Source organism: Bufo gargarizans, chromosome 3, assembly GCF_014858855.1.
Source record: "Bufo gargarizans isolate SCDJY-AF-19 chromosome 3, ASM1485885v1, whole genome shotgun sequence".
NCBI classification, from domain to species: Eukaryota; Metazoa; Chordata; class Amphibia; order Anura; family Bufonidae; genus Bufo; species Bufo gargarizans.
Window position 1 is genome coordinate 173559954 of NC_058082.1, and position 16514 is coordinate 173576467.

The following is a 16514-nucleotide window of genomic DNA, read 5'->3' on the forward strand; positions in this document are numbered from 1 at the left end:
AACAAACAGGAGAAAAAAGGGGAGAAAAGAAGAAAAAAAAAAAAAAAAAGGGGGGGGGAACATAAATAAACTGGAAATTAATAAAAAAGGGAGAGGGCGAACGGGGGAAAGAAGGGAAGAGAATGGCCCCAAAGCGACGATCAGTGGACTCCTCGACAACTAAATTGGGGTCAAAAACACCAGAAAATAAGATCGATAAGTTTTTGAAATCACCATTCCCTATTGAAAAAAATCCATCTAAAGTTAAAACCTCTGTTAATGTGAAGAAAAATGTTAAAACGCCCCAGTTTGAGGAACCCTCTGAAGACGGATCAATGGAGGCAGACCAGGAGGCGGTAGAGGAGGGATCTTCAGCACAAACGCGAACAGAATATGATCCATCGGTATTAGATAAGATCCTTTCCGCCGTGGAAAACAACGGCTCCCTGGTGCAGGGGATGTCCACTCAATTGGGTTCAGTACAGAGCGATATCACCCTAATCAGGGAAGACTTAGTAAAGATCCGGGATCGAGTTCTCAATGTGGAAAAAACTGCTGCTTCACTGCAAACCGAGATTGCCACATTAAAATCCCAAACTCTGCTTCTCGCCTCAGAAAACCTAGTGATACAACATAAGCTGGAGGATCTTGAGAATAAGTCAAGGCGAAATAATGTCCGTATAATTGGCTTCCCAGAAGGGGCTGAGGGCCGGCAGTTAGAGGAGCAACTCAAAGATGTCGTTATACATAATCTAGGCAGCGAGAATTTTTCTCCCATGTTTCAAATAGAAAGAGCTCATCGAATTCCAGGAGGAAAATCTATTCCAGGGAGGCCACCGCGTACAATTTTAATGAAACTTTTATTGTCCGTTGATAGAGATATGATATTAAGAAGAGCTAGAGAATGTACTCCCATTGAATATCAGGGCTCTAGGTTGCTCTTTTTTCCTGACTTTGCTCGTCAGACTCAGGAAAGAGACGCAATTTTATAGAGATAAAGAAGCGCTTGGCGCTAAAGGATATCAAATATTCTCTACAGTATCCAGCGAAATTAAGAGTGATCTATAATGGGACTTCCCTGTTTTTCGAGACTCCACAACAAGCGTTAGACTGGATTGATCAAACGGGCATCTGAAATTGCGTAATATTATGTTTGAAGGGATGCTGGGGGGTGGGGCTTGGCTGGGGGAGAGCGGCCGGAGGTTAGAGGTTCGCTGATTAGATCGGGCGGATCAATGGAGAAGGGGTTGGGGGGTGGGGGGGGGTTGGGAACTCACCTTGCAGGCTGGGGTTTTTTTTTTTTTTTTGGTTTTTGTTTTTTGTTTTTCTTTATTTTTTTGATTGATGTCTATTAGAATTGTATCTTGGAATGTCAGAGGGCTCGGGGAAAGGGTTAAAAGGCAAGCTATTATGGATGCAGTAAAGAGATACCTTCCAGCAATTATATGCATAGTAGAAACTCATCTTACTAAAGAAACCCTGCGCCGTCTGACGACGGGATGGCACTCCCAGTCTTATCACTCCACTTTTAGCGGATCTTCTAGGGGCGTTTCAGTCCTGATTCATAATTCTGTAGATTTTATCCTCATAAAATCTCATATAGATGATCAGGGCAGATTCATTTTTCTACATGGTAAGCTGTATGGCCATAGTTACATTCTGGCCTTCTTCTACATTCCCCCTCCATTCTCAATGTATCCCTTGACTCAGCTATTGCTTTTTGCCGAAAATAGATCAGAATGCCGGTTAATCCTGATGGGGGACTTCAATGCGGTTATGGACCCCAATAAGGATAGACTTACGTTAGATGCAGACCGGGGGAGGAACCCCTGCAACTCCTTGCTGCCCCAGTTCTGTTTAGAGGTAGGAGTGGTAGATATATGGGAATACCTCGGCGGAGGAAAGAGAGTATACTCCTGTGTCAGCAGGGGGGGGAGAGCAATGTCTCGGATTGATTTAGCACTCACTAATGAGAGCAATTTGAGCAACATCAGCAAGATCCGATACGGAGTACGAACCGTTTCGGACCACTCACCCGTACTAATTGAGGTTCGCACTGGGGAGAATAAGGACATAAGGGGGCTAGGATTCAAGTTGAACCCATATTGGCTTGCCGTTATGGAGAATCCTCAGTCTATTACATTATTGATATCCTCCTTTTGGGAGGTAAATTTTCCCTCTGCCAACATCAATGTAGTATGGGACGCTTTGAAAGCGTATTTAAGAGGGGTCTTCATCAGTGAGATTGCTGCAGCAAGGCGAACATTTAGGGGTAAAGAGGAGGAACTGGCTAAGATCGCTATCCTTACCAATGAATGTTTTACCAGTCAACCCACGGAACACAACAGGGAAGAGATGCAGAAGGCTAGCTGTTGCTTGGAAAAGTATTTAGTAGAGAAAGCAAATCATAGAGTATTCTTTAAGGGGCTTAAATATTTCTCGGAGTCCGGACGTCCTGGTAAGCTCTTAGCAAGAATAATTTCTCAACAAGATAGGAAAAATCAATCCATCACTTTAATTCGAAATTTAGAGGGGGAAACTATAACAAATTTAGAGGGGATTAGGGATGCCTTCTTACAATATTTTGCTCAGATATATAGACCCCCTCTCGATACGACATCCGAACTGGCGATGCGATTCTTGGAGAAGATTCCACTTTCCACTTTGAATGAAGTTCAGGTGGAATTTTTGGAGGAGGATCTGTCTCTTTCTGAGTTGAAGGAGGCCTTGGGGTCTATCTCGGGGAGCTCATCGCCAGGGTTGGATGGCCTCCCATATGAAGTTTATCGTAGGTATGGTGAGACGCTCCTCCCCCAGCTACTTGAGGTGTTTTCCCAAGCGGCCCAGGGAGGGGGCTTGCCATGTTCTATGATGGAGGCTCTTATTGTTCTGGTTCCGAAAAAGGATAAAGACCCGGCAGAATTGAGCTCCTATAGACCAATTTCTTTATTAAATACCGATGTTAAGCTACTATCAAAAATTTTGGCTAGGAGGCTCTCGCGGGTTATTTCCACTATTATTCATCCAGATCAAAATGGTTTTATGCCAAGAAGGGGCACCCATCATAACTTGCATAGGTTATTTATGAATATTCAGTCCCCGGGGAGTGGCGCCCGCTCCATCCTGTCGTTGGATGCTACTAAAGCCTTCGACAGGGTGGAGTGGACCTTTCTCTGGGAGGTGATGAAAAAAATGGGCTTTGGCCCAAGATTCTTGGCGATGGTACAGCTCCTCTATAACTCCCCAGTCGCTAGGATAAGGATCAATGATATGATTACAGAGAGCTTTATATTAGGAAGAGGCACCCGTCAGGGTTGTCCTCTTTCCCCTCTGTTATTTAATATTTACATTGAACCCCTAGCGGCTAGTATTAGGCTGGATCCGAGGGTGGCCGGTTTTGGTACAATGGGGAATCAGGATCGAGTATCATTATATGCAGACGATATCTTGATTTTTATGCATCAGACAGATACGACTCTTCCTCGCATAATGGACCTGGTTGGTCTCTTTTCCGGTCCTTCCGGTCTCGAGATCAACTGGGATAAGACCGTTCTCCTCCCCATAGATGAACTGCGGGGCGAACGGTACAACCAGCTAACGATCTCAGATTCAATAAAGTACCTGGGTATAACAGTTTCTGCCAAACCACAGGAATATCTTCAACTCAATCTGCTCCCTCTGTTGATAAAGCTGAGGGTTAAAATAAAGATTTGGCAAAAAATTCTGTCGGCGAGAGCCGACAGAATTTCATTAATAAAAATGGTGGTGCTGCCCCAGGTTCTATACATCTTGCGCAACTCGCCTGTATGGATTGTAGATAAGTACTTTAGATTGATAGAGCGGATGCTTAATGACTTAATATGGGGGAGGAAGCGTGTGAGACTGAAGGTACTCTATTTTTCTATGCCCTATAATCGGGGAGGTCTTAACCTCCCCTACTTTAGGGGGTACTTTGTGGCCTCCCAACTCTGCTTGTTTAATGAATGGGAAAATAGCCAGTTCTGCAGCAGGGTGGTGAAAGACTCAGGCCTTGCAGATTTCTTTGCAGTACTTGAGTCTGACTATTTACTAAATGCAGTGAGTGGGTATACACTCTTCTGCAGAATGGCTATAAAGTCTTGGCGAATTATAAGGAACTGGTGTGGAGTTGGGGCATCACTTATTTGTACTCCATTGTGGCACAATCCAAAGCTTTTGAATTTAAATGACCTGAGTTGCAGCCAGTATTGGAGGACCAAGAATATTCAGTACCTGCATCAAGTGGTCAGTGGTGGACACATCTTGTCCCTTGCGGATTTAAAGCAAGGGGCAAATTTAGGTGAGGTGGCTTGGTATGCATATTTTCAATTAAGGTCAGCACTTTCTAGCACTGTGAATCGCTATCTTCTTATTATAGAAACTCCAGAATTTTTACACGATTTAATTTCCAAGAAAATAGTCACGAGAATTAAAGTATCTCACTGTTATAGACACTTAATGAAAAAGTTTTTTTCTGACGTTCTTTCACCAGGACAGAGAGCCTGGTCATCCTCGCTCTCAGCGACGGGCTCTCCGAACTGGGAGAATATAGGGGAAAGCTTAACATTGGTCTCGCACAATTTTAATCACATTGTGGTACAATTCAATATTTTGCACAAAATATATGTGACACCTATATGGTTATATAGGAGAGGACTTAGTACCTCCTCTGGCTGCCCACGCTGTGGTGAACCCGAGGCAGATCATCTACATCTGTTCTGGGATTGCCCAATGGTGAGCAGGTACTGGAGATCGGTTCAAACCAACCTGGCTCGTAAACTCAACATTGTGGTTCCCTTCACTCCCAGGATATGGGTTCTGGGAGATTTATCGGAGGTTAATTATCAACCCGCAAATGGTCGATTGTTGATTAAGGTGATGTTTCTGGCCAGGCTTCTCATTTCTAGAGCATGGTTTTGCCCCTCCGCTCCAGATTGTAATAACTGGTTGGGTCTGGTTGAGAAGGTGAAAAGTTACTGAGAAGATCTTGCATAAACAACGAGGCTCCTACTTAAAGTGGGATAAATTGTGGAAAGACTGGGATATGATCAACTAATTTAAATATATATATATCTTTTTTTTTTTTTTTTTTTTTTTTTTCTCTGCAAGGTGGGGGGAGGGGGGGGGGGGGTATGGTAGGGGATTTGTTGGGGGAAGATCCAATTTGTCCGGCTTTTTGTTTGTATGCAATGTATTAATGCAGAATGTGAAGCTATAATGGAGCATCTTTTGAAATGCCGGGGGCCGGCAGGACTTACCGGCATTGGATATTGGTTAATTCTTGATTAATCTAAATTATGGACTAATATTCTGGTGAGGGTTCGGGGCTCAGGACTTGGGGGGTCCGGGCATCGGGTGTGACCCGGGATGCGGCTTTTTCTCTTGGACGTGAGTTTCTACCACGGGCAGTGAGCTGACTCGGGTGTGGTTTGGGTCCCGTCATTTGTCCCTTCTTAATGAACTGGAGCTTATGCTGGGCACGGTTCTCTTAATGAGACAGTGCTGGCTGGTTACGTTTTTTTCTTGTCTTCTCAAGTGCTGGAGATTGTTGAGTGACACTTTGATTTGTGTCCTCTCTTCACGAGATACCGCGGTGAACCCATGCGAGTTATGCTTAAACAGGCTATTATCATTTAATCCAACTTTATGGGGATGAGGCAGGAAATCCTGGGAGTGGGTTTTATACCACTGGGATAGAAGACTGCTGGACCCCCTTTTGTTCTTCTCCGGTTCTATGGAAGGGTGCGATTAAAGATCGCTATGAGCCTGCCCCAGATGGGATAGGTGTGTATCAGAGGACTCGCCCCACGGGTCTTGGTCCTGTCCGTGGCGCTTGCTTACGTCTGAGAGAGGCCGTGGCAGGTGCGTGTTCGCTGCTTGGCGGGCCCCCCGGGCCTCGGGCCTATGCTCCCTCCCAGTATAGAGATAATTATAATAAATAAGATGTCTCCTTCTATCTGTAATTCTAAACCCTTCAATGCCGGGTGGGTCCCTGCTTCCCCCTCAGGCAGAGAGACCTCTATCTGAGTTTGGTCAATATCTATTTAATTATGGGTATTTGCATGAAATCATATTTAACTATGCTTTATGGACTAGAACTGACGGACACTTGGATCTTATTGCATTGTAAATGGTATATTGTCATGTATCTTTTTGTATGATAACTAAAAAAAATAAAATAAAAGTTTATATAAAAAAAAAAAAAAAGATGGAACCAGGACCCAATAAATGTTGGAACTGGAGCAGCAGCCGATGAGGAGGGGACCATGATGTCTTTTATTTTTTATTTTTTCACCTAGTCCTTTCTTAGTAATTTTTCAAACAACTGCTTTAATGGCAATCGTATTTGAAATGGAAGATTTTCGGTTTTTACCATATCGTTCTTGTTTTCGGCTGTGGTGAAAATAACAAGATCTTTAAGTACTCCTATAGATACGAGAGCTTCGATCGTGTTCCTTCTTTTATGTGCGCGTTCTCTTCCAGCAGCTCTTGACTCAATTGTGGTTGTAGAGGCAATTACTTCAGTTTGTTATCTGGTAATGTTGTTTTATGCCATGTGAGAGAGCAGTACTTAGAGCTATCTTCTTCTCCGAGCCCATTTCAGCACGCAGAGAGTTGTTCTAGACAGTTCCACTCTGTCAGCCCACCATAATTACACCGTATGAAATGGTTTTCTCTTGTGTGAGATAAAGAGAACGGCGTCTGATGAGTCGCTGTACTTAAGAGCTTTTACAATGCAACGTGAAGGCCCCAAAGTAGATTTGGTTTAGTCTTGCTTGCAGTTTAACACTTTTTCTCTTGTTATATACGCTCTGTACAGAATTATAACAAGTGCACAAAAAAGAAGAGTTTAAACACACATACATTATGTTATACTGACGTCCATCTAAATCCTATCAATCTGGCACTGAATAGTCCGGAGTCTGGCAATGTGATGTGTATTTTTACATGAATCGCTAGAATGGACAGCAACCTGTTTGCCTTATTGGGAAGATCTACTAATCCTGTCATAAATGTAGACAGGGAGTCTAAAGATGCCCCATGTTTATCACTGTGGCCCCAGCTGGATGATAAATTTGGTGCAAGGATAGACTGGTTTCTCTAAATTTATACCATCTACTGGTTGACTGTCCAACAGATTTTTGTGCCAGATTTTTGGAGCAGTTTTGTTCCAAACTGTCATCTCGGGCCACAACCGTTTTCACCAAGCCATGCACCCTTTCCCACTGAGCCACTGCTTCATACATATGTCTAAAACTTGATGCAACACTTTCCGCTGCACTCCAGATGCAATTACCTTGGTAAATCTCGGCTATTGATTAATTGTTGTGAGTAAAGTATTGTATTGGCCACAAAAAGGACTGGTAGGAACCTTCATTCAACATGGTGCCAAAGTACACGTTCTTCTAATGATAGCCATGTGTTGCCAACCCTAACTGATTTTGACAAGATGAGGTCTTAAAGGGGTTTTCTGAGAACGTAACATCACTTAGCCTAGGGAAAGCTGAGAGAAGGCCACTGTACTACTGTGAGTGCTGGTGGCTTCTCAAACAGTTGATTGGCGGAGGTCCCAGATGTTGAACCACCACCGATCAGATACCGATGACCTATCCAGAGGAAAGGTCTTCAGTATATAAGTCTCAGAAAACCCCTTTAAGATGCATAGACCTCAAATAGCTGTCGGGCAACAGCTTTCTCTCCTGACTATCTTGTACACATGTGCTTGGTTGGGCCAAGTGTGTATGTTTTTTTTCTTAATATGAAGAGAGAAGAAAGCCGTTGCCAAACATCTCTATTGGTTGCTTATCTCCCAGAAGAACAAAAAGATTAGTCATTATCTGTTGGAGGAAAGTTGGTAGCTTCCCATAAACACTAAATTGTTGTGTGGTCCTGCCAGCAATACGCTGATGTGTAAGGGGGACTTGGCTCTTTACATCTGAGGGCTTCATCACTCAACGCTAAGCAGTTTGGTGAAAGGGAGAGCTAGAAGTTGATTACTACTATAGCTGGTCACTGTTTCCCTTAAGGTTAAAGGCATTTTCTATGATTTTTATATTGATGGGCTATCCTCAGCCTACCCACAGCAATACTTCTCTGTCACTGGTACTTGGGTTCTGCACTGAGCTCTTTTCTTTTCTACTTCTGGTCCCTACTGTACAGGAAGTAAGACATGCCATCTACACGCATGTAGCCGCTTTTTCCCATTCAGTTGCCTCAGCAGTGACTGTGTAGGCAGGGCACCTGACCGCCGCCACTACTGAGGTCATTATTTGTCCGGCATTGGTGACATGCGTTTAGATGGCATATCGCACTTCCTTTCCAGTCAGGGACTGGAAACGGAGGGTAAGAGAGCTCTTCTGGAACCTAAGCACCAGTAACGCGTGAGTCACTTCAATGGGGCTGAGCTGCACCTTATCCATGCAACCAATTAACATGATGTCACATGGTCTAGGGAAAGCTTTGAGAAGGCTACAGAGCTAATGAGAGCACCAATGCATTCTCAAACAGCTGATCGGTGAGGTCCCGGGTGTCTGACCCCCCACAGATCAGATACTGATTACCCTTCCCAGAAAACCCCTTTAAGGTCCTTTAAGGCTACTTTCACACTAGCATTCGGCTGTCCGCTCGTGAGCTCCGTTTGAAGGGGCTCACGAGCGGACCCGAACGCTTCCGTCCAGCCCTGATGCAGTCTGAATGGATGCGTATCCGCTCAGACTGCATCAGTCTGGCGGCGTTCAGCCTCCGCTCCGCTCGCCTCCGCACGGACAGGCGGACACCTGAACGCTGCTTGCAGCGTTCGGGTGTCCGCCTGGCCGTGCGGAGGCGTGCGGATCCGTCCAGACTTACAATGTAAGTCAATGGGAACGGATCCGCTTGAAGATGTCACCATATGGCTCAATCTTCAAGCGGATCCGTCCCCCATTGACTTTACATTGAAAGTCTGAACGGATCCGCTCAGGCTGCTTTCACACTTAGAAAATTTTCTAAGTTATTAATGCAGACGGATCCGTACTGAACGGAGCCTCCGTCTGCATTAATATGATCGGATCCGTTCAGAACGGATCCGATCGAACGCTAGTGTATAAGTAGCCTAACATAGGCAGATGAATTGCCTGTAACGAGTGCAGATTGCAAATCAAGGAAGTAAACTGGCACTTGCTTATATTTGATTTCACTTGGCAATTATTGGGAGGGGTTTTAGTGAACTATTGTCCTTGTGATCATTTATCGCGCTAACACCTTCCTTTAATTTCTATGGGACTGCTAAAAATAGCCGAGCGCTGGTTCAGCTATCTAAGGCAGTTCCATAGAAATGAATGGAGTGATGGCCTTCTTTGTGTGGTTCGCTCTCTATTCATTTAATTGCTCAACTAATTCCAGGAGCATAGAAATGAATAGAGCACACGCCGGATATCACTTTCAGGGGCCCGTTCTGGAGATTCTGGAGTTCTGTTGGTGTTCTGAGGTGGGACACACACCTATCTGACTTTGATGGCATATCCTAGTGACATTTGTGTGTTTTTGTTTTTGTTTTTTTTTTTTTTTTTTTTATTGTATTTTTTCTTTATTGTAAACTGTCTATTTAAAAAAATATGTATGTATGTTGCCTAATTACTGGGCATGTGTTCACTGTGCAATGACTAGGAGGAATTTAGCAGATCATGGTGTATGTTCCCTAATTTAATAGGATTACCATCCATGTATGCAGCATTTTGTGGTAAGATCTGTGAATTTAACAAAATTCTACGCTCTTATTGGCTTACAATTATAACCTTTAATTTTAGCTGGCATTTTTGCTTCTGAAATGTTAAGGAGCATCTTGGAAGCAAAATCCTTACTTTCTCTCGTTAAAGAGGACCTTTCACTAGAATAAAAAATCTAAACTAAGCATTCAGACATGTAGAGCGGCGCCCGGGGATCTCCCTGCACTTACTATTATCCCTGGGCACCGCTCCATTCTCCCGGTATATAGGCTCCGTTATCTTCAGATTTTCGGCTCAACTGGGAGGAGCCTGCTCTTGGTCTCCTGGGCGTCTCCTTCTCCCAATTGCAGCGCTCAGCTCATAACCTGGGAGTTTTTTTTTCTCTCAGGCTATGAGCCGAGCGCTGCGATTGGCCAGCACTCCAGCCTGGGAGAAGGAGACGCCCAGGAGAACAAGAGCAGGCTCCTAGGGCGAGAAGAGCGGCGCCCAGGGATAATAGTAAGTGCATGGAGATCCCTGGGCGCCGCTCTCCATGTCGTATGCTTAGTTTAGATTTTTTTTTTTTATTGTAGTGAAAGGTCCTCTTTAAGTAATTGAACCTTCAGTATATGCGAGTTAGACTGCAGCTACACCTAGGCTTCCTGCAGTGTTTTTAGTCTCCTTGTACTTGATATTTCATAGCAACATATTAAAGGATTTGATTGGGGGGTCCTAGTTCTGAAAACCCCACCTGTTGGTAGAATGAGAAGTGCTCACATAGAACTCTCCCCTGCTGCATGAAACTGGCTCCTTAGAAAGTATATGATGCATCTCAAGTACCCTGCACCAAGGAGAGCCTCTCTGTCCTCGCTCTAGTGATTGAGGGGAGGGGGAGGTCTCAGTACTCAGACCCCTACTGATCAAAACCTTTAATATATTGCTATGACAAGATTTGCTATAACTGATTTGAAGCATCGACAGATGCAGGCACGCGATTGCATATAAGTAAATGTATTGCTTTAGACTACAGTTGTAGCTCAGTAGTTAAAGTCAATAAGGAATGCTACTAAAAGTCTAGGTGTAGCTGCAACCTAATGTGTGCAGACTTAAGATACTTTTGTGGGTATTTTCTTTTAATTGTATAGTAGTTATTTTTGGTCTAAATAGCTTTTTGCAAAATTGCTGTTAAGTGTTAACATTTTGTCCTGTAAAGCCATCTTCTGTGACTCTACAGACTGTTCCTACTGCATTGCACTGAAATCCAAAAGAAAGCTGCTCTGATGGCTGAATCTTTAGCCCTTGTCTTCACTCCTGCCAGCTCATATGTACTTATTTAAAGGGGTGCTACGGGAATTAAGAAAATGAAAATGCTTAAATATTACTTTATTATAAATATTTTCTCAAATGCCTTTCATTATTTATAATAGCTCGTTTTGTCTAGGGAGCAATCGTCAGGGGAAACAAAATGGCCGCTTTCCCATTAGTTCACACAAAACCTGTCCTGATTACACATGAGGACAAGTTACTTTACAACACTGAGGTAAAGAGCTGCGTCATCCTCCTCCTCTCTACTTGCCAGGGATTATGATCCTGAATACAGATAAGAACTTTAGGGCTCTTTCACACTTGCGTTCTTGTCTTCCGGCATAGAGTTCCGTCGTCGGGGCTCTATGCCGGAAGAATCCTGATCAGGATTATCCTAATGCATTCTGAATGGAGTGAAATCCGTTCAGGATGCATCAGGATGTCTTCAGTTCCGGAACGGAACGTTTTTTGGCCGGAGAAAATACCGCAGCATGCTGCGCTTTTTGCTCCGGCCAAAAATCCTGAACACTTGCCGCAAGTCTTGAAAGGCATTGATCCGGATCCGGCCTTAAGCTAAACGTAGTTTCGGCGCATTGCCGGATGCGACGTTTAGCTTTTTCTCAATGGTTACCATGGCTGCCGGGACGCTAAAGTCCTGGCAGCCATGGTAAAGTGTAGCGGGGAGCGGGGGAGCAGCATACTTACCGTCCGTGCGGCTCCCGGGGCGCTCCAGAGTGACGTCAGGGCGCCCCAGGCGCCTGGATGACGTGATCGCATGGCACGTCATCCATGCGCATGGGGCGCTCGGACGTCATTCTGGAGCGCCCCAGGAGCCGCGCGATCTGTAAGTATACCGCTCCCCCGCTCCCCGCTCCTACTGTGGCAACCAGGACTTTAATAGCGTCCTGGCTGCCATAGTAACACTGAAAGCATTTTGAAGACGGATCCGTCTTCAAATGCTTTCAGTACACTTGCGTTTTTCCGGATCCGGCGTGTACCTCCGGCAAGTGGAGTATACGCCGGATCCGGACAACGCAAGTGTGAAAGAGGCCTAAGCTCAATCTCCGGGGAATTTAGCTCATGAGGCGACATGAAGTACAGAGAGGACGGACAGGACAGGCTGTGGTAATGGAGACTGTAAACAAGTGCTGCTGCTCATTAGCCATACCTCTACCTCCTCCCATGTCTCCTCATGATCTCCATTCCCTCAGACATTCCCCTGTATTCAGGATCATGATTCATGACAAGCAGAGCAGAGAGGAGGATGAGGCAGCACTATGGCTCATTGTGGTGAAGTAATTTGTCCTCCTGTGTGATTAGGACAGGTTTTGTGTGTACTGATAGGACGGCGGCCATTTTATTTCTCCTAATGATTGCTCCCTAGACAAAACAAGCCTTTATAACTAATGAAAGCTATTTGTGAATATATTTATTATAAAATAATATTTTAAAGTATTTTCATTTTTTTTAATTCCTGGAGAACCCCTTTAAGCTGGATTGTGGGAAGTTTAATGAATGTGAAGCTTAACCAGTTCAAATATAGAAAATGGGGGTAGCTTCCATAATTATTGCTGACTCCCTCAGTACTCCAGTGTTTGTCTCATTCATAGGCAACTCCTTCCCCACCCCCTGTTCCTAAGATATGGTCCTCGTTACTTCCCTATATATAAAATGTCTGCAGTTTACCAAGGTCATCTTCATTGCTCTGATGCTGTCCATTGAACAGGGACAGCATCAGAAGAGAGGGTCCAACGTGATAGTGAGATATACCTTTTTTCACAGGACCATGCTGGTATTGTATATCTTGCAAGGTCACTCTAGACAGGCTGTTCTGATGGTGTCCACAATCATTGGACAGCCTCAGAAGGATGAAGGAGAAGAGAAGTTGTAGCCATCTGGCAAACCACAGACAATCAACATAGGATGCTAGAAGTAATGGGTCCATATCTTTGAATAGGGTCCAGAAATAAAAAATAAGAAAATACTCAGGGGACCTATTGGGATTTATGGAGAAGACTCTGTTTTTACGATTTAAACTGGTGACAAGCCCTCTTTAAATGAGTGTTTGTTTATGAGGTCTCACACCCACACCTATATTGAGAACAGAGCCCCGCAAGTGAGCGCTGGCTTGGCTTTTTCCGTCAACCCCATAGAAATGAATGGGAGCTGAGGCCGTGCATGCACGGTATGCTCCCATTCACTTCTATGGGGAGCCGGCTTAGTGGTGGCCGCACGGAGTCCTCCAGCCACCACCTTGTGGGGTTCCGTTCTCTATATAGTTGCGGATCCCAGTGGTGGGACTTGCACCTATAAGACAATGTGGACATATCCTGGCTATATGCCCCCATTGTCTATGATTAGACAACACCTTTAAGGGCTAACAACCAGGTCTTCGGTGTGGCTCTCAGCTGGATTTCGATGAGAAGGTACAGAATTATCTGCATAGTCAATGACACCTGAAGGCTGCAAAAAAACTAAAAACTAAACTTTATAGTCTCAAAATAAATTAAATGCTATGATTAAAAACATGGTCCAATGGTGTTCATAGCCTTTAATTTCTAAATTGGTTGGTATAACGTTTCTATGGGGCTGGTTAACAACCACAATAATCCTAATAATGTGACTGATAAAACATTTGAAAGCCAAGAAACTGGCAAACTGTTTACTCTCTTCTAGGTCAATGACCTGACTGCTTAGTTCTCTTGTCTTGTGTCTTTGTTTTACATGCTAAGCACGGCCAAATTAGAGAGTCTAGAAGTCTGTTTGATGAAATATTCCTCAGCCCTTCAGAGGTATGACACAATTTTGGACTTTAATATCAATGTCTTTTATGCTGAGATGTGAACTTTCTTCCGGTGTCCATCTGTTATTGCAAGCTTGGATAATGAATCTTCCTCCAGATTATTGCATGATGATTGTTTCCTTTGTCTTACTGTGCTTCTCTTATTCCGTGTCCAGCCTTCAGTATAATGAGTAATGTGAGTTCTCAAACGTCAGATTAAAAGGTTAAGATAGTATAAAGAATGCATCCTTATCTATTAAGAGCAAATGTTCTGGTTTTGCCTTGAACTATTATTCGTTCTAAATGGGTCTGGTGTCTGTCGGGCTGAGGATCAGGATGTGTATGAGCTCTTTTGACAATGACAAGCCCCCAGTATTAGACAAGAAGATTTCGGGACATGTTGGAAGATCTTGCAATGACTTGATTCTTGTCTTTTGTCATTTCAAAAGCAAGGAAAAACCCAATGTCATAAAAGATAAACTAAAAATAGACAGGGGAGTTTATTGTACTTTTAAAAGGGTTGTCTTTTGGAGAAAACCCACTGGTGTAACGCAGGAGCCACTGTGTCGCTGAACTGTTTAGCTTAGGGCAACTCCTATGGTCGTTATCAAAGTCTTCACCCTTTCTCCACTGAAGGAGAACCCTCTAGACCACTACATCTTGGAGTAGTCTTTATTTAGTGACAGGGCAGGCAGCACAGGGTCTGTATAAGAGTCAAGCAGAGGTCCAGTCAGGCAGCAGAAGGTCAAATCCATAAACAAGCCAAGGTAGCACACAAGAAATCAGAATAGAAAATGGCATACTTTCTCAAGAACTAGCAAGCTACACTACCTATTGCTCAGGAACCATCCTACAGGGGAAGGTGCTTAAAGTAGTCATAGGCTGGCAAACTAGGACCATGGGCCTGAAGCGCCAGGATGTCAGAGCAGGGGGTCAGGTGAGCATTACGGAAGCCCTTATCTGCCATGAGGAGGGAGATGCCGGCGGGCACAGACCATGTGCCTTATTGGTGCTTGTCCGAGATGTCATGGAGGGGGTCCCCTGCTTGGTCTACTCTCCCCAAATCTGCTAATGCTTTCCTGACCCCTTCCAATCCGGTTCCTATGCGCTGCACTCTACAAAAACTGCTCTTACTGAACATCTCCTGACCACTAAATCTACCAATAACTGTTCCCTATTGATTCTTTTGAATCTCTTTACAGCATTTACAGATGAATTTTTATTTATTTTTTGCTAATGTGTAGGGACAGTGACGGGGAACATTTTTGTAATTTATTTTACTTAGGGAAAAGGTTTATTTGTGCGTTGCTAAGCGCCATCCATCTTCTATCAGCATAGGAGAGAGGGGCTGTGCGGGAGCTGCGGACCTCTGCCCTCCCTGCTCCCTCACAGCCTTGTGGAGAAGAGAGCCTAATGTATTTATACAGTAAATCTACATCCCCCCCCCCTTTTTTTTTTTTTTTTTTATAAAATATGAACTTGTACACTATGTATATGCGTGACCGGCGCTGTCAGTGAGCTCTCCCACCTGCACTCCCGGAGTGCTGACTAATGAACCAGCCGGGAGCGATGCCTGCGTGAGCGGTAAGCGCTCACTCCAGGCGGTGCAGGGAAGCTGCTATACAGTATATAAGGACAGTCATGTACCTATATATTGTGTCATGAGTTATAAGGCTGTGTGTTCTTGGGAGACCTGGAATCTTTTGTATTACACGGACAGCATTATGTCAGTGTAATTCAATAGATTCCAGGTCTTGGGGGGACACAGCATTATAAATCGTAACGCTGTGCCATCCTGTCAGAGGAGGAGAGGACAGGAACGCTCACTACCACACGCAGCGAGTTTCTCGCCTTGAACTCTCTTGTTAAGGCCTTAACTCTTTTTTTATTTCTATTTCGTAGATTTTAAGCTCATGTGTGCATGGCCCCCATTCCTCTGGTTTGACTTTCTCTGTACATGCACCCTCCGAATTGTAAACATAGAAACATAGAATGTGTCGGCAGATAAGAACCATTTGGCCCATCTAGTCTGCCCAATATACTAAGTACTATGGATAGCCCCTGGCCCTAAAGGGCTGTGGAATATGTTTGGGCCATATAAATAATTATAACTAATCTTCTTATATTGAAGAATTCTGTGCGTGGGCCACTTCATAGCAGTAATCGAAGAATACACTTGGTGACAACTGTAAATCTTAGGACAATGGGACAGATTTACTAATATTGTTTAATTGCTAGAGAGTAAACTTAGACTAGAATGTCTGAAACTGCACTAGTTTATCAATGTGAATGGTGCTAGATGATAAATCTGACTCTCCTTTACACTGTCCAGTCTAATGGCGCTTTTAGATGCTGAGGAGCAGCTGATTGTCAGGAAGGAAACGTTCGTTCCCAGCAATTGGCTGCTTGTTAAGTGGAGGTGAATGCTGATGTGATCTCCTCCACAGTATGAGGATGAGCGATGGCTGCTGCTGTCGCTTGTTCCCATACAAAATCATTGGACAGGAGAGGCTGTTTAGACAGCAGGATCTGATGCCAGGAAACGATGATTGAGGTGTCCACCTCCGATCATTTCACCCAAAGAATGAGCCTTTCATCGTTCATGGAGGGATCTGCGGCTTCTTTAGATGGGCAGATTATCATTGGGCTTTGTAAATCCAGCCTCAGTGTACATCACTTATTAGCTGGCTTACTTTACATCAGAACAAAGTTTTTTGGGTGCACATTCTTGCTTGTCTCCTTTCCTG

The 16514-nt window shown here is 44.2% G+C and overlaps 1 protein-coding gene across 2 annotated transcripts in view; it reads left to right on the forward strand.

Moving 5' to 3' along the window:
• The window catches only part of NDFIP2 (Nedd4 family interacting protein 2), a 115814-nt gene that overhangs the window by 33403 nt on the left and 65897 nt on the right, over window positions 1–16514 (forward strand). The window contains exon 4 of one of the 2 annotated variants that reach the window (XM_044287066.1): window positions 13718–13777. The exons of the other annotated variant lie outside the window; for it this stretch is intronic. Within the exon in view, the coding sequence (XP_044143001.1) occupies window positions 13718–13777 (60 nt within the window). The remainder of the gene's footprint in view (window positions 1–13717; window positions 13778–16514) is intronic. 2 annotated transcript variants of the gene reach the window in all.